General features: G+C 34.5%; 1 protein-coding gene across 1 annotated transcript; it reads left to right on the top strand.

The window, feature by feature from the left end:
* The first annotated feature begins 1,349 nt into the window (after positions 1–1,349).
* On the top strand, positions 1,350–18,252 carry LOC149082101 (uncharacterized). Its single transcript, XM_089235608.1, has 2 exons — positions 1,350–1,604; positions 16,320–18,252. Exon 2 carries the CDS (start codon positions 16,337–16,339, stop codon positions 16,823–16,825), a length of 489 nt encoding a protein of 162 aa, XP_089091734.1. The 5' UTR covers positions 1,350–1,604; positions 16,320–16,336; the 3' UTR covers positions 16,826–18,252.
* The last annotated feature ends 485 nt before the right edge of the window (positions 18,253–18,737 follow it).

The following is an 18,737-nucleotide window of genomic DNA, read 5'->3' as shown; positions in this document are numbered from 1 at the left end:
GAAATGAATGTTCATACTTATAGTTATGCATCTTTTTCATAATCGAAGATTTTAGTGAAAAAATACGGAGGTAACACAATTTTAAAAAATTGTAAAAAAATTGGGGATATTTTCAAGAAGTGTAGGATATTTTATTCATTTTTATTCTATTTATTATTATATATATAAATATATTGATAATTTTTATTTTTATCTTTTTTTAAGACTGCACCAGCAAAGCACGTCTGCCGTCTATCAATCCCACTAAATTTTCAACTCACGGGACATTTATAGAAAAAAATTCGGACGGCCAAAATTACGTGTCATAGAGTTAACCTAGCAATACCCTGTATTTTGACCGATTACTGCACTCCAATTTCCATATCGTTTCCATGAAATTATCTCCCATAACACAGCATGTATTCTGTATTCACAGCAAATAATTTTGATTTAAAATGTTGTTAAGGGGGAAGTTGTTATGAAAAATCACTTGAATGTGATATTTTAATCCAGTGATGACGTTCCAAGTCCTATGATGGATAGCAATCGCCCGCACGAAAGATTTTCTAATTAATTATTCATAAATATGAGTTAATGCTATTCCCTTCATTTGCTCTCCGAAGCAAAACAATAAATCAATTCTGATATCCGTAATTGCTCTCATCAATATTTAAGTTATAACCTCGGGGTTTTTTTTCCCTAAATATATAATTATTAAATTATTAAATGTAATCCTTTCAAACTTTTTAACGTAACCGGAAACCGCAATAATGAAAAACGGAGGATAACATGAAAAATAGCTGATATTGTCATCGTGATAATCTTTGAATAAATGATAATTATCTTCACCTCACGTACCAACAACGGAAATCTTTCACCACGAATAAAAGAAAAATGATCTCATATTCACAAAAAATGAATAATGGACATAATTAAAAATATACGAGATTTCTGAACCTCATTTGCATGATATTGTGAACTTGACCATAATTTTCCCATGACGCTCATTTATGTAAATTAAAATGCTCGATGAAAAATAACAGTTAATGAGAAAAAAAAAAACTTTCACTTTCTTTCCTTATCTTTTAGGGGGAGAAAAAAAATGTATATTAAATCTCCATTAGAGTGTTAGGAAATGTTTCCTAGTAGCTGAGATTTAAGCCTAACTCAGAGAATGAAGGGTTGAAACGAGGAAAAAATGAATTGGCAAAAGTAGTAAAAAACGAAAATAAAAAAATAATAGCCAAGTTTTGAGGTTTTAAGAGGGGTTTAATGCAAAGTATATGACAAGACAATCCTCTTTTAAACAGTTTTAAAAATAGGGAAGCGAGAGAGAGAAGAAAGTGTGACACAGCGTTATGGAACAAAGGAAAGATGGCGGACCAACATGGCGGGCGTGTTCGATGGATTGTAACGAGGGGAAATGAGGGATTTTATTTCAGTAGGCGTGGATAAAATGAAACAGAAAACACTTTTTCTTTCATCCGAAGTATAAAAAGATGAACTACTTTTAAAATTCGGGACTTTTTATCTCTGGACTTGATCGTGTTGACATTTGAAAGCCTTCGTCTTTGGCGTACGTTATCGATATCTTTTATCAAATTAAGACAAAAATTACAAAAAAAGTAAGTCCATAATTGGTATTTATATATTTGAAAATATCAGAAATTTATCTTAAGTAAAGTATCTAGTAGAAAGATGTTTTTTATATGCGATTTTTTTGATGCGAAGATTTGGTAATGCAGTTTATATTTTATGTGTCGAGATCTATTATCTGTAAAAACATTTTTGTTCAGTTGAAAAATATATTTGAGACTTCTTAAGGGGACTTCTACCTTTTTAACACGATGAAAAGTAATACATGCTCTTGTAGAAATGTTGTTATAAAAAAAAAATATATTATTAAATACATTGTTTAAAAATTTTAACCATTGATTTATTTTAAATTTAATGCATATATGTTAGATTGCATATGTTATCCTATGACAGTAAAAATCACAAAAAACTGAAAATATTGAAAAAATGTAAATATCTCTCTTTCCATAGTCTTTTCACTTTCAACACACACCTCTGGATTTCCGAAATTTTTTCTCCTAACAGTACATCTAGACGGCTTCTGACCGCGTTCTCGGCTAATACTGAAACAGGACTGCTCTCGTCCAATGGCGTTCCTCCAGCAGGACTTATTTTTCAGCGATATCTTTATGAAATTTTACAAGTGCCATTTTAGTTCCCTTTTAGCCTCCGAACTAACAAGACTAAAATTACTAACGACCTCGACCTGGCATCTTCACGGTGTTTCCGGTAAATTGCAAAGTCATTAAATCGGATTTAAACCTCAGTTTACTTGCGAACTCATTATCCGACTTTCGCCGAACATCTGGCGAAACCGTACCGATCGAAGATAGTACTTTGGCACCAACAAATTTCTGTTTCCGGAAAATTTTTAAAATTTCTTACACATACACAAGCACCTGCATATATATACAATCATGCACACAATTCTATCACACTAACAATAGTTCTTTTCGATTTTTGGCCATGTCACATATTTTCCTTCTTAGGAGATATTATGACGGCCCGTACCATAACGAGTGAACAAGAACGACATCAAACTCGTTACGTCCGAATAAGTCCCAACTCGGTCGGTCTATACCCGTACAAAGTTATACATATTCTAAATATTCAATTTTTTGCAAATTAAAAAAAATGAATTGTTAACTCCTTACGCGCATTATAAAATAGTATGGCATCAACGCCATTTGAATAAAAAATTATTCAAAACAAATAAACCTGTTCAGTTCATGAAAGACGAAATAGATTTGAGATCCATTTCATAAGCACTTTAGTTATAAGAAGAGTATTTATATATATAAAAAGTATATTATTTTCATTTGAATTTTTAAATTTAAAATGTAGTTTTCGCCAAGAGTGAGTCGATGAAACCTCAATCTTTCTCATCATTTCATGAACTAAACAGTTTTTTCTCTTTCGAATCAATATTTATTTAACAACACTGATTTCATGCTATTTTATCATGCTAGCAAGGAGTTGATAATGCATTTTTTTTTAATTTCGCAAAATATCAAGTATATTAGAGACGTGTAAAACTTTGTAGTGTCATACGATAACTCAAACAATCAAATTTATGTGCTTCAAAATTGAAGTAAATCATTGGTTAAATAATATTTTTAATGATATTTCTACTAGAACATAGTTTTACCATGTTAGAAGGTAGATGTATATGTTACCATGTTAGAATCCTTCTTTTTCTTTTCTCCACGCAACGGGTGTTTCAAATCTCATTTATTCAAATTAACTTATTCACTTATTCTCTTCAAGAGTCTAAATTTGTTTTATTCCTCCACGTTAAAATCAAGGATTATTTAAAATACGAAATAATCTTGAGCTGCAAATGTTAGTACTGCATTGCGAAATATTCAATGATAGAATAATAATTTAGTTTTAGAAAATGATATTCTCTGTAACGTCAAATTAGTAAAAAAAGAAATAGAAACAATCTATGTATTCATGTATTTTCTTTCAAGTTAAGCAATCAAGAAAATATCCAAAAAGGAACATTAGAACCGTATGAAATAAGAGTCAATCTAGTTTAAAAATATTTTTTTAAAGATTTTCTGAAAACCTCGAAATTATAATTATTTTTCGTAGTCGATATCCAATGCTTCAGTTCTCATATGTGTTGCTGGCATATTCTTTTGCTAGTAAATTTAAATTATCATTTAAAATGATCTACGTCGTTGTTTTTTAAACACATTTTGTCATTGAATAATTATTTTTCTTTTATCGAAAAATTTAAATTTTGATATTTAAAAAAAAAAAAGAAACTTTCAAAAATTTAGAAAAATATCTTATAATTCTCATTTTATGTTAACTTTGACTATTGATTGATTAAGAGCTGGATGTCCATTGCTTCAGATATTTTTTAATTATTCTTGATGTAATCAAAAAAACATTCAAATTATTCTAACCGAAAGTATACAACTAATAATTAGGGCTCGGATTTCTATAATGACTGCATATTTATTTATTTATGTATTTTGCATATTTCGCCGTTTCTATACAATAGAGCATATTTTTCATATTCCATAATTTTCGTACATTTTTCCCGCTTTCCAATTTCGCTTCAGACTTGTTTTTTTTTCGGTTCCCCGCCTCTGACGAGAACTTTTTCCCCCGTTATTCACAGAAATATGAGCTCTAACTGATAATCTTAGCAACCTCTTTGAAAATCATGCAGAAGCGCAGTGAATGTTTAGAGTGCATCATTTCTGTTTAGTATTGTTGTCATAGACGAATATACACGTGAAAGCCAGGGATGTCACGATGATGATTGCTAGTGGGCATGATGATGATGATGTCAATTCATATATACGTATATACATTAGATCAGTAGGCTCCACCTTTGACACTGAAGGGGGAAGGGCGATGCTCCCCATGCCCCCCCCCCCCCCGTATCTTCGCCCATGATTGTTAGTTATGCACTAAAAATGAAACTTCGTTACTGATGTAAAAAAAAAATCTGAAATTCAGGTTTTTCAATCAACCAGCAACAGCATTGCATTGAGTTCTTATCAAACAAAATAAAAGTAATTATTATTTTTTTTTTTAATTTTGTGCGGTGCTTTTCTAATGGCTAACGTATTTTTACTGATAGATGGCAGCACATTAATTCTGAATTTGTGGTGAATTTCGATGTTATCAATCACTACATCTGATAAAGTTCGAGCAGGTCCAGACAAAAAATCCAAAGGAATCCAATATTTCAAATTCTTCGGAAGTCACCCTTATAGTAACTGCAAATAATTTTTGTATCGATTGTGAATTTGTGTATTATTGTGGAATCGAATTTTCTCTCCAGATGAAGCAATATTGTTTTGCAAACAGTGCGATATTAAAGCTGCTACAGCACATGAACGGCGAAAAACATAAACTAGGTCTTCAACTACTAAAGGACGAGAAAAAAAAAATTTCTGTTAGGAGCTATTCAAGTGTTACGTCATCATCAATGTGGGAAGGGGGGTTCCGGAGTTGATGACTTTTGATGACCACGTAAATTATTTCTAAATGTTCCGCGATCCTACAAGTGATCTGGAAATGTGTTGCGGGCCACTTGCGTGCTCCTTAAGGGATCTGTAATTGTGCCACGGACAGCTTAAGTGTTCTGGAACTGTGCCGCTGGTCACTCAAGTGATCTGTGAATGTGCCACAGACCTACTTGAGTAATCTGAAAATGTGGCACGGGAATACTTGAGTGATCTGAATATGTGACACGGGCCACTCAAGTTATCTGAAAATGTGCCACTTGGTTCATTTTTACAAAATTAGGTTTGGGGGCAAGCCCCATCAGATAACCCCCAGGGCCACATTTGGTCCGCTGGCCATGGGTATGCCATATATGGATTAGAGGGTGGGTGGCAATTAATTTCTCAAAGAGAAATTTTGAGTTCTTAACCTTCAAATGAACAAAAACTGATTATAATACCATAAAAAGGTATTTTCTTCCGAAATTTTAGTTTTCAAAAGAATATTTCTTTTGTCAAAAAAAATAAATTTTTGATCGTCTAGCCAGGGGGTTATAGCACCCCGTACATCTCCGATCCCAATATGCGTTAAGGGATTGGGTGAAGGGCAGAGTTGACGAAATTTTGCTGACGGGAAGGAGAGGATGGTCTGAGTTTCGCTGAATTATGCAGGCAGGAAGTGAAAAGGGGCGTCTTAAGAGCATCGGGACCCGCCGGGCCAAGTGATTTTCTGAGGCCCTGCATCGCAAATTCTCGGAAAACTCAACTACTTCCAATTTTTCTGAGGCCCCTCTTCTCTTAAGGCCCCCCGGGCTGTGCCAGGGTAGGCCTGGCCTATGCGTTAAGACCGCACTGTCTACCAATCTTAGACGAGTAAAAAGAGTAAAAGTACAGAGTTACCGAAAAATGAGTTCCTCACTTTAGAGAGTTCTGGAGTGCGTTCTGCCTTCTACTGCTTAATGAGACAAAATTTGAGTTACAGGTAGTTCAAATGATGCGCTCGTCATTTATATCAAATTAGAAAAAAAATAGTACCAAAATCCGTCGATAGGTGGCGTAGACCATACGTATAAATATTGAATATGCTTATATAAGTAATTAACTTATTTCTTGCTAACCCTGTATATAAGTGCAAAAGCAGAAGAAAAAAGGGTGCGAGAAACATAATTTGAAATTTGAAAAACAATTTTTCTTCTTGTACATGCATAGCTAGTGAACAAAGTAGCTTATGTTGTTGCTCATAACATACCATTTTCCAAGAAAGAAAAATTCATTATCCCCATCGAATATTTCTGTATCGAAAACAAATAATGAATTTCTTTTATCTTTGTGTAAACAATTTTCATTAAAATTTCCTTTTTTCCTTCGTTCGTAATTTTGTTCCAAACTCCATTCAACCATCAAATTTATTCGACTGCTCTCTGTAAAATTTGAACACTCGATTTATTCGAAATTTATCATTTCATGGTCCCAAAAGGGATGAAATCCCGTTATATTTTCTGATATCAAAGTAACGATTATTTTCCAGATCCTTGAACCGATAAATTAAAATGATGGAAACACGATTCAATCATCGTTCCAGTCATGTGAACGAAAATTTCTGGGATTGAAAGTAAATTTGTTAAAGCGGTTACATACCATATCTAAATATTACCCATAATATTTTTTTCTTAATAAAATAGATTATATATAAGGGCTTATTTTCATAAACTAATAATATCTCTCATAAAAAACATTTTTATTATCAGAAGTTTTGTTTCATCTTAACCCTCTATGGTTTAACTCCATAGAAAAACGTATTGACAAAAAATATATGCTATATTTTACGAAGGCGGATGTGAATTGGTGCTTTTATCATATTTTAATTGAAACAATACATAAACGCAGCAATTTAATTATTTAAAGAGGATTTTTTAATTAGTTAAAATGGTTAAGTTAGAGTAAAATAAAAAGTTTGCCTTGATATCAATGCTGTCCATAAGCGAATAACATCTTGATCAGCAAAGTTGAATAGTTTTTACCTTAAAGTTTATTTCCAGTTCCCTCGATTTGATGCGATTTTATAAATCTCCGAACACGTGAAATTTCTGCAACTCTTGAAAAAGGCAGCGACAAGGAATCAACTGTTTCTAGTAAAAAAAAAAGTATCGTGCATATATAGCCATATTTTGCACTGAAATGATCACTAAAAGATGTACCTTATGAAATACCAGAAAAAATTGAGGAAAGAAAAATTTAAAATTGGTATAATGGATTTTTTTTATTATGTATTTACCATGTACAGTCGGCCCTGCTCAATGGGGTAAAGGATAAACGGTTATCCCGTTTGAACGGATAAAATCCCTTAGGCAGCCTGGTCCCGGGGCGCTCGGCTTGGGTAACCGAGGTGCTGAAGGCTGACGTGGACAGAAGTGACGGGTCGCGTGGTCGCACGTTGGGGATTCCATCTATTCACCTCTATGTGTATCAATTTTTGACAGATAAAATATTTTATAATTTTGGCAAATACGTTTCTGGTTTAAAAAAATCCTTTACCTAATTCCCAGTGTTTAAACTGTTTTCAGTACATGTAGTTATTTTTTTTTCTCTTTTGGTTCTTCGTTATATTAATAGAGAGCACTAACTATTTTAATGAAAAAAAATTCCAATAAACATCTGCACAAACTCCATGGCTTCATTTAATGTCTTGAAACTCGAAAAATTATCGCGAAAAGAGAGAATTTGAGTTTGTGCAACAAATTCATTTTTTAAACTCGCAGTTATGGGCCCAATACATCCAATATCAAATATTTGACGATAATGTATTGCCCTTTTGAAATAACACCACCAGACAAGAACATTGTCCCCGATTTGTTCCCCCAAGGGGGACTTAGCTGGGAAAACGTTTTAGCAAGAATTCTGGAGAACTTTTGAAATCACAGCATTTGATTGCAACTGATTATATTTTTCATCAACAAGACTTTAAGAACACCAACCCCGTTTGTAACGACACCACCAGCTATAACGACAAAAATCCACGGAATCCTCGATACGACAATTAAATTGTTCCCTCGCACAATCGAATACCCATTTTAATCGGATAATATGTGCTGGAACCGTTGATACTAGTTTAAGTGGAACTGTCTGTAATTCAAATATACACGGGACCATAGAGGTTTAAATAAAAAATATATTTATATTTAGAGCATGAGTCAGACGCCAATAATCTGTGAGATCCATAAGCCGAGAGAATATGCTAAAAAAACCGCAAACAGACAACATTCTCTTAAGTTCACATTTTCCATCTTTTTTCCTTTATTAAATGTAAAATGTAAGGGGAAAAATTTTCGAATCAGGGGAAATGTTTGAAAAGTTGTTTCGTTCCACTTCAAGAATTTTCTCACACGGATCTTGGAGGTATTTCATTTAGCCGACAATCTCTAGCGGACCTCCTTGACAAAAAAACAGCCATTGCTATCTTTCATTTCAAAAAATAGACTTTGTTGGTTCCCGGAAAAGTTTAGAAAATTTTCCCCCAGATAAAGTCTATTTTTAGAGACTTTTGTCAGAAAAAAAAAAAAAAAGAACTATTTTCATCTTGAACTTTTCTTATCAACACAACAAACAAGAAAACGATTGTAGACTTTAGGTTCGCAAAACTGACGTCAGTTTTAAGAAGATATCTAATGGAATGTGTCCTGCGGGAGAGAATCGTTCATCAGAAGTTTTCTTAAATTGACGTCTGTTGATTTTCCAGACAGGATGAAGAGTTTTTGAAAATAATTTCGATATCATACGTCATATTTACGTCATAATAGCAGTGCCTTTTCTTTTTTTACCCTTTTTTTCATATAAATGAAGTTTGGAGTAAAATGAAATAAAATTTTAACAATTTCTTTGGAATAACCGTGAGAAATTTTCAGAAACAACTTTCCATTAAAAACAAAAAAATATTAATAGATGAATTATTAAAACGCCGTATTTAGGAAAATTCAAAATATGCAAGAATATAAAAAATATGTAACTATTTAAGAATCTGAAAATAAAAATATTCAATTTAAAAAAAATTTTAAAGAGTAATTTTTTTTCTGGAAAGTTATGATAATGAACGGGAATATAAAAAAGTTTCCGAGTTATTATTTACTTTAACTGCTATTTTCTAATCACTATAATTTTTCTTTTTCGAATCTAAAATGATGGGAAAATAATTTATAATATTAGAAAAAATACTATTTTTTCAGTAAATATAAAATCAGTAATAATAAAAATACGTAAAAAGTACTTAAAAAATCAAAAATTTGAAAGTCCAAAAATTATACAAATGGATATATAAAATATTAAAAACGAGCCGGATGTTTGTTATTTTCATAATATATGTGAAAATAACATAATATATTCATGTGAAAACTAGCTAATATTTTAACAACCGAATAACGTGATAGTTGATCAATAATGAAATAACAAATAATAATTTTTAAAAAAACGTTTTTAAGTAAAAGATAAAAACGAACTTTTTGATATTATTTAGCATAATATCAAAAAGTACAATTTCCAGTTTTAAAAACATAATAAATAATTAATAATATAAATTTAAACAACTGAATATAATAATGAGCAAGAGAGAGAATCAATAATGAGCAAGATATAAAGAAAAAGTAAAAGTTATCATCCATAGCTAATCATGAATTCTAGAAGCAAAAGGGAATAATATATATTCAAAAAACAAAATTGATTGGCATTTTATTTCAATAATAAGAGTTTAATTCACATAACGACAATATTTCTTAGAAATAAATTTTAAAATAGAACCAAATCCAGGTAAATGCGTGCGTGGGAGTTTCAATTTATTCATTTTTTCGCTACTTCCACTAATTACGTGCGACGTCAATTTCAGATAAGGATTTTATAAATATGATATCAAAAATAATATTATAATTGAATGTTCTCTATGCTGAGAAGATGAACATTTTTTCTGATTTTTTATTTTAAATTCCAAAAATAATGGGATTTAAAGAGATTTATTTCCGAGATTCAGTTCTCTTGTAGAATAATAGTAGAGTAGAATTCTCTTGTAGAAAAAATAATACATCTAAAATATTTATATATGAATATACTTGTTCTGTTAACCAATACTGTAAAAATCAGTAAATATATTAGTATACTAGCAATAATACCCGGCGCTGTTTGGGTTTTCTTAAATTTCAGGGAGGATTGAAAAAGTGACAAACCATTATAAAGGAATTAACTATTATACATAATACTGGCAGCATTAAAGAATCGCCAAACCATTGTAAAGGTACATGCATGTTGGAAACGCATTGCTAAGGAACCACAGTAACCAAAATAAACATTTCGAATGTGATTGTTGAGGCCCAGAAACCATTGTTGCACGGCAGTTTTTTCCGCCTATTTCGGGTATTTACCTCTGACGAACTTATAATGTAGCCTATCCTTCAATTAGGGTCTCATTTGGCATATATGCAAAATTTGGCAAGGATAGATCTAAAATTGTAGATTTGTACATAATATATATATATATACCGTTTAATTCAGTTCTCAAACTATGAGCCGTTATTAAACCAGAAGCGCTCCCACGTTAATATTCCTGAGGAACTTCTAACGTGTATAAGGGACGCGACGAACAGCAAAAAAAAAAAAATTACCCGAGGACAATACCCATGGTAGATCACATGGTAGCAGCATCACGGGTCCTCAAAATCCGAAATTGTATTAATTTAAACAAGTAACATGGTTCATATACAAACATGGTTTGAAATATTGCATACAGAATATGAAGATAAGAAAACTGTGATCAGATCCAGGTATCAAACTGCGCGCCACCAACTTTCATCGGGGCTCAAAATTTGACAAAGTCCATCTTGACAAAGTTTTCTGAAAAAGAAAAAAGGTCTTTGTTAAACTACTCTGAGCAGCCACGGATAAAACGTTGATTAGGGTAAGAGGTGCCGCGGGTGGAAAATATTCAATTAAACCAGGGGTTTGAATTTTATTAAGTTTTTAGTTTATTACAGTGAATAATATAATAAACTAACTTATATTTAAGTGCATCTCGATATAATAATTAATTTTAAAAAAATTGTTTTCTTCTCTGTGTAAGTTCCACCCGATTAAGATACGTTTATACATTATTGGTTTTTGTTTTTAAAAGATTTATTTTCCCCAGTGATAAAAATTTTTAGATATGTCTATGAAGCGAATAGTTTATCATCTCTTAGTTCTGCCTTTTATTTCATCAATTTACATCTAAGCTTATTTTTACCTTACTTTATTCGCATACTATTTTTCTTCTAGAATCTTTGGATATTCCCGCTTGTATTTTTGTTCCCGTGTCCCAGGAGAAAAACACCACGTGTAGCGTATTTTTTGTGCATCATTTCCACGTTAATCTGAAGGAACTGAAAAATTCAAATTTCATTCTCATTTCTCTTTTTTACGTCTAAGGAACTTTAATCCAAAGTTCTTCTCTTTTTTTTTTCAACTTCATATATTTAATCCCTTTCTGTCCAAGTCACTGAAAATCTTTGAAGTGGGATTATGCCCGAAACAATTCTGTTAGAGTGTAAGTATGCATGTAATGTATTAGTTACGGGTGACAGATCACGTCATTCCCGACTCGGTAATCGGTAAAAAGTGGACACAAACGAGGGCATTTTTAAATATTTTCGCTGAAAGGTTCCACGAGGCGCATCACATTCACGAGGAAAAACTGTTCAGATTGTCATCGTTGGCATGACATGTAGCCAAAAAAAGTATATTCCAATACATTCAGCGGAATTAAATGACGGCATAATACTTTTATTCTTCAAGAACATATTCAAAAAAATTATAGATCGCCTGTGTTGGAGATACTCGCTCTTTTTGTAAAAGACAAATTTTCCGCTATTAACCATTTAAGCGGCATTAGTCGAATGAATAGTTTTACATTATGATTTTTTGGCCTCGAACGACCATTATTAATTAATTCAGTGTAGTTCTGAAGCATCTCGTCCACATACCTCCACGATGAATGAGCTCTCGTCGAATATATTTCGACAAGATCGACCCATAGATTCACATGCCCTCTCCCATAAAATCTAATGTGCCGCCCCCCCCCCAAAGGTTGATCCTACGTACACTGCTGGCACAAGGGGACGTACATTTTCTTAGTTGCCTACATGAAAAGCGGTTATTCACATTATATAATGTGACCCGCCAAGGGATTCCATCCGGCATGCAACAGGTGTTCCTAACAAAAGATCAGTCAAACCAAACTACACCAAATTGTGTGCCGTAAGCGGTGGCTTTCTCGTATATTTGGCCCGCACTGAAAAATGTTGTTCGCCCCTTTTCATGTGATACTCGGAGTGTTAATTACATTCATCTTGTGCAGTGGTTCTCAACCTTTGGAAGCCCGAGGCCCGGTTGATTTCATTTTCGTGATTGAAAGGCCCGGCCATACATACGATTGATGAGAAATAAATGGCTAAAAATGAAACAATGCACCACTCACGGCCTAGTTTGACTGACGTCAGGGCCCGGCGGTTGAAAAACACTGGTCTTTCTTTAGACATAGGTAATGTTCTAAGTTACGTTGCCGTTGCTAGTTGATGCGAAGTACCGAGCACTGAGCTCTCGTCTTCTTCGTCTAGGTTTCTCTACTTAGGTAGAGATATTGATCAGTCAATGGCAAAATGGTTGCTTAAAAACAACCACCAGTAATTTTTTTTTTTTAATTATATATATAAAATATTCTCACTAATACAAAACAATACCAATATACTGTCAACAGTTTTCAAGGGTTAAAACATCTTCTACCCCATCAGATTACACTTACTTTCAAAATTAATCTGGTCGACTAAAAATATTCTCATAATATGTACAATATTAAACAAATCAGTTTTTCACAAAGTGATTACACAACATAAGTTTACAGCATATTTTGCAATATGTTTCCATTTAGACAAAAACTGATACGTGTATATACATGAAAACTCCAACAATGTCACCAAAACCATTCAATATGATTTCTAAACGTTTGACAAACATATTTAAAAAATACATAATTATAAAATAGAAAAATAGAGTATAAGGTTATAAATACACTCCTCAGAATCATATTATGTAACTCTTGAACATTTGACAATTATATAAAATTAAAAAATCTATGCTGATTTTTTAATAGGTCTTGTAATATAATTAGAATATAGGTCACATATCAAATGGTTATATAATTCACAAAGCGTTCATATCATATACCTTTCAATTAATATTTAATTTTATGAATGACTATTTACATAAACTGTTCTCACTCCACCAATGTTAAAAATGGAATTGACCGGTAGTGATTAACATTTCCATCATTTCAAAAAAATTTGATGAAATTTATTTATAGTAACATTTATCTATACTATGCTGTGGTACATTATTAATAGAAATACAAGGTCTTTTCAATCATAACTTCAGTATGATTAACCATTATTGCCCGTTCTACGACAATTAAAATTCCTTTCTAAAATTTGTAACCAAAATATTCTTTGGTCTTGGCTGTGCTAATTTCTGTTCAGCTGGGTAGTTGGATGCTGAGCTGATAATATCCACTTCTGAAGCATCTTGCTTCAGCTTGTTCTAAGATACGATAAGAAATGTTATGTAATAAAGTCTATTACTTTAAAATAGTATTAAATATTTTATTGGATTATTATTCATTCACAGTTCTCAATAAATTAATACGGTCTTTTTTTCTTCATTTGTTTATGTATAGGGTTCCTAGCTTTTAAAACTTTGAAATAAGGACTTGCATATACATACGCGTTCCCTAAGCAATATTGTGAGCGGTTCTATCTATCTATCTATCTATCATAGGAGCCGGAATCTAGGGGCTGAGACCATTTGAGCCCCCCCCCCCCAATAAATTTTGTAAGGGGGCTGAGTTCCCCCTCCAATAATTTCTGAAAAAAAACGATGCAATGCACCCATCCTCCACCTGTGTACGCGCTTGAATTCCGTACATACGGGAGGACCCGCAACGTTCATCCCCACCCCCCAATATTTTCTTTACATCGGCGCCTCTGCTATCTATCTTCATTTCATCCTAATTATTAGAGCCCGGATTATATGCAAATGCATGTGCATATTTTGCTTTTTTTAACATCAATGCAAATGAATGCCTAGTATCAAAGAATTTTCACAGTGAGTGCATATATTTTTCAGCTCACTCAGGTCCGTATTCACCGGCATGGGGATTTTTTTAATGCATAGTTTCTCATTTTTGGTATAGTTCGGAATTTTGAACTTACTCAGGATTTTTAGTGCATATTCTGGGTTTTTGGTGCATATTTTAGCAATTTACGCGTATATTTTGGGATTTTAAGCGCATATTTTCGCATTTTTGAGTACATATTTGCGTATTTTTAGAGCATATTTCGGCACTTTTTTAGTGGATATATAAAATCTGGCTCTACAATTAACCGTTGCACTACACACGATAGCAATCGAATTCAAATTTCTTCGTGCTGCCATCTGTACGCAAAATGACTAAACACACACTAGTTTTAATTATTTTTCTTCTAATTCTCTTTGAACTATACGGGGTAGGGGGCAAGTGTTAAAAAAAGCAAAAAACAAATTAAATATCATAGATACCGTCAAATCTCGATAATCAAACGTGCTTCGTCACGTAGAACTCTCTCATAACAGAGGTTGTCAACCTGTGCGTAGCGACCGAAACTCACGATTTAGGTGGCCCATCTTGGGACTGAGACATTTTTGCCCCACCCCTCCTAAGCCATGATTCTTTTATGAGAATTTTTCAGAATTCCATTTTTGGGGGAAGTTGGCATTGGAAATGACATTACAGCAATATTTGTTTCCCAACCTTATGATGCCGAGAATCTCCTAAAGCGAAAGGTGATTAATTGCACCTCGGACTCCCTCCCCAGTACAGTCTTAAGGCATGGGCCCACCCAGACACTGCCCGGAGGTCTCAAGAAAACAGAGGGTTCACAAAAATGAAATCTGGGTGACGTTTCCGAGAGCGAGCATGTAAATATGCCTGGTAGGGCCTCAGAGAAATCATTTTGTCCTTGGGCCCATGATGCACTCAAGAAGGCTGTCCCTCCTGCACCTCCCCCTTAAAAAAAATGTTTGTTCTTTTCATTTGCATATTATAAAAATTGAGCTCTCGAAGTTGAGTGGGAGAAAGCACTATCACCCGCACAAAATCTGAAAAAAATATTCTTCTTGAGGAAATGTGTGGCATTTTACAGATGGTAAGGTGATTTCCACTGTCCGAGTGGTGGCGTGGTAAGATGTTTTTCTACCACCATTAAGGATTCCGTCAAGTCCGCGGGTTCGATCCTTGGGAGAAGAACATAGGTAACAAGGTCTCTCGCTTGCCGGACGGTAGAGCACTCGTCCGGCAAGCGAGAGACCGGGGTTCGAGTCCCTGTGGGGGCAGTGATGAATTTTCTTCCTTGTAATCTTCATCTCCACAAATAACCAGTCTAAGTTCTTTGCCGACGAACCTGAGACGACCACTGATAGTTGGTGTGCCTTAATTTCCAACCCATCTCTATGAGTAATAATTTGCTGCATGGCGATATGACTCAAGCTGGTGTGCGATAAAGTAGTATTAGTTGTACAGGGTGTAACTAAACCGATGTTCAGAGCTGTAAGGGGTTATAGAACTCCCCAAAACAAACAGCATTCACCATACAATGTGGGATCGGAAAGTAAGCGGTGAGCCACGAGAGACCTCCTATGTTGTGAAAATGAAGAACACAGTAAAGGCGAATAATAAAACATAAAGAATCTTCATTACCGAAAACTTTGCAGCAAATGATCGACTACCAGCTGCAATACAGGCATCACAGCGGTGACGGGGTGAATTGCGTAGCCTACACGTTGGAAGATTCCTAACATTTCGCGAACGGCTGCATCGGCAATGCTAATTCTGGTGGCTCGATGGGTGTCTCGGCCTTCTCTGCATTTGAAGATTTGCTGCATTTCTGCCGACGAATAGCAGTCAAATGACGGATTCTGCGAAAGGCAACGTTTCATCTACTACAGAGAAAGCGCCCTCTCGCGGCTCGTTGCTTCCTTTCTGACCCCACATTGTATGGAGAAATTTGTTTTTGACCAGTTCTACCACCCCTTGAAGTCCTTTCTGACGATCAATTTAGTTGCACCCTGTATAATGCGGATCAGTAAAATATTAACATTAACCGCGAAAGAGGTTAATGAAGAATTCATTGTAGATACAATTTTTAATAATTTTCGTTTGGAAATTAAATTAACTTGAAATTTTTCTTCAACTAGCTACTAAAGAGGACAAAATGAAGAACCGTTTCTGGAAAGCGATTTGCCTGCTGTTGATGATCGCTGCTCACGACATCATCTCAGTAGAAGCTCAGTTATTTCATAAGAAAAAAGACAACAACTTGGCTCAGATGCTGGCTGCGGGGCTGGTTGTCCAACTACTGACGTCGCACATGAATTCCCATCACCACGGTCACCACGAAGGTAGGCACAGCGGCGGACATCACCACAGTCACCACGAAGGGCGGCACCAACCCAGACACCGTCCATACGAGGAACGCGAAGTCTACGTGCAACAGCATAAACCGCAACTACACCTGAATGATCCTCGACAACCTTTAGCTCAGCATTACGTCCTGGATAACGGACAGCAAACGATGTACCATGAACGCGAGGTATTACCCCCGTACCAAGAGCAGTGGGCGAGCGAACCTCTGGGCACCCTGCCATCATCCACGTACACGGCATCTTCCACGTGGGATCCAGAACCTGTAATGTACTGGTAACTGAACGATTAAGGATAGCTTACGAACTATACCTGTTACTGTCGAAGGTTATTTAAAAATCAATGAATATTTGTGATAATTGGAAAAATATTGTCCGCGTTTACCAATTGGGAAAAAAAGAAAAACAATTCCAACAATAATACAATTTTAAATCATTTTTTACATAGTAATATAAACATGCCTCAAACTCTACAGCCCACTCCAAGACCATAAGATTGATCGAAAGCAATACGGTTTGCAAAAAACATTCTCACGAAGAGAGATTTTTCACGAAGAAAAAAAATAAATCAGTTTAAAATTTTGTCGATAGAGGACGCTGCACAATTAAAATCAAAACTTGTGGAAGAGCTGCACGGAAATATGCAAATTAGACTTGGGGAGGGGGGGGAATGCTATTAACAGCTCATTTCCGAATTTTCCTGTTACTGGTGCTTGCGTAAGGTTTCCATTGAGCACTATTGGTGATGTTTCCATATCAGCCACGAATCTCCGGCCGAAGCTTTACGAACGCTTAGGATGCAGAAGAGATTAAAGCGGGGTGGGGACAACCCGCGGCACGCCATGGAGAGGCACGCGAACGCTTTTCAAAAATTGCAAAACAAAATTCTGTTCCATTTTTGAATCGAAGAAATTCTCTCCAACTTTCAAACAATTATTTCCTTATGAATGATGATCTTTTAGGCTGCCAAACCAATATTTATTTAGTACGATAGGCACTCTTACAGTAAAATAATAATCATGCGATGGCGTTTTCTATTCCATGCATTTCGATTAGGTTTTCATGTTTGGGCATAGTAGCTGTACTTACCATATGTACGAGATTCGGGATTGTCCGAATGGAAGGCATGCATTGTATAATAAAATTTCATTGTTTTTCCATTAATTCTTAAAGGATGGCGGCTGATCCCTCTCACAAAGTTTATTGGGAAGGGGCACCCTTAGCACCCTGAATCCTCAGATTCCGGTGCCTATGCCAAACATTATGAAGGAAAGACGAACTTTTCTACCAATATACGTATATCCACAATCTGCATGGCCATAACCCAGTTCATGACTGGGACATAAAAACATTTTAGAAGTCAAAAGTGTCAAACTGAACATTTTTTTGAAAACAAAGATGGCAGCCGAACAAATCTTCTGCAGGAACAAGGGGAATGCTGTAAACGCATGGGCCGCGTGTTAAAATTCGTAGAATGGCCCGCGCATCGCAAACAATCTTGATTGTGGCACGGTTTGGGAAACATTTGGCCACCCCTAAATTAAAGAAAGGTTCCGGTCTAATCATTCCTGACATGCAGCGTGTTCTCAACCGACAGAAATTTAAATTAAGTTTGTTTTGTACCAAAAAAAAAAAAATACTTACACTCGTGAGGATAACTTTTCTTCCTAAACCGCATTCAAATACACCGATTCCTTCAATTTAATTTTTAAGAATTTTCAAACTATTCACGAATTTTATGGGGCGCCCTGTATATGAATTAGGGATACTTCAATTTTATTTAATAGATTTCTTCCTTTAAGTCTCTTATATAGATAGTCCCTGTGTAACAAACGGGTTGGATCAAGGCTTGTCAATTTTTTAAACTTGTCAATATTGTCCAGATATTTAGAATTTGTTTCGTTCATGATACTTATGTGCAGTGATTTTTGTGCATGTGTTATCATCGTCTTACATGTAGTGTAAAAAAAAAATATTGTACTCATCATTATGAAAATGTAAAAGGTTCGAAAATGTATCTTTCATCTGTAAATAATTTCATTCCATTGCTTTCTTTGTAAATAAAGATTTTATTTTATTTTTTCAAAAAAAGAGCATGCTTAGTTTTAGTACACAGGATGGCTCCGTTCCAGCTCAAATAGCACGTGGACCACAATAGCAAAAAAAAAGAGCATGCGTAGTTTTAGTACACAG

The sequence above is a fragment of the Pholcus phalangioides genome, unplaced genomic scaffold, assembly GCF_987345545.1.
Source record: "Pholcus phalangioides strain wild (caught in Gottingen) unplaced genomic scaffold, Ppha-v1.0 ptg000009l_1, whole genome shotgun sequence".
In the NCBI taxonomy this organism is placed as follows: Eukaryota; Metazoa; Arthropoda; class Arachnida; order Araneae; family Pholcidae; genus Pholcus; species Pholcus phalangioides.
This window is presented reverse-complemented; position numbering and strand designations above follow the sequence as displayed.

Coding starts and splice junctions, on each gene's coding strand:
- LOC149082101 (XM_089235608.1), top strand. CDS start 16,337: ATGAAGAACCGTTTCTGGAAAGCGATTTGCCTGCTGTTGATGATCGCT.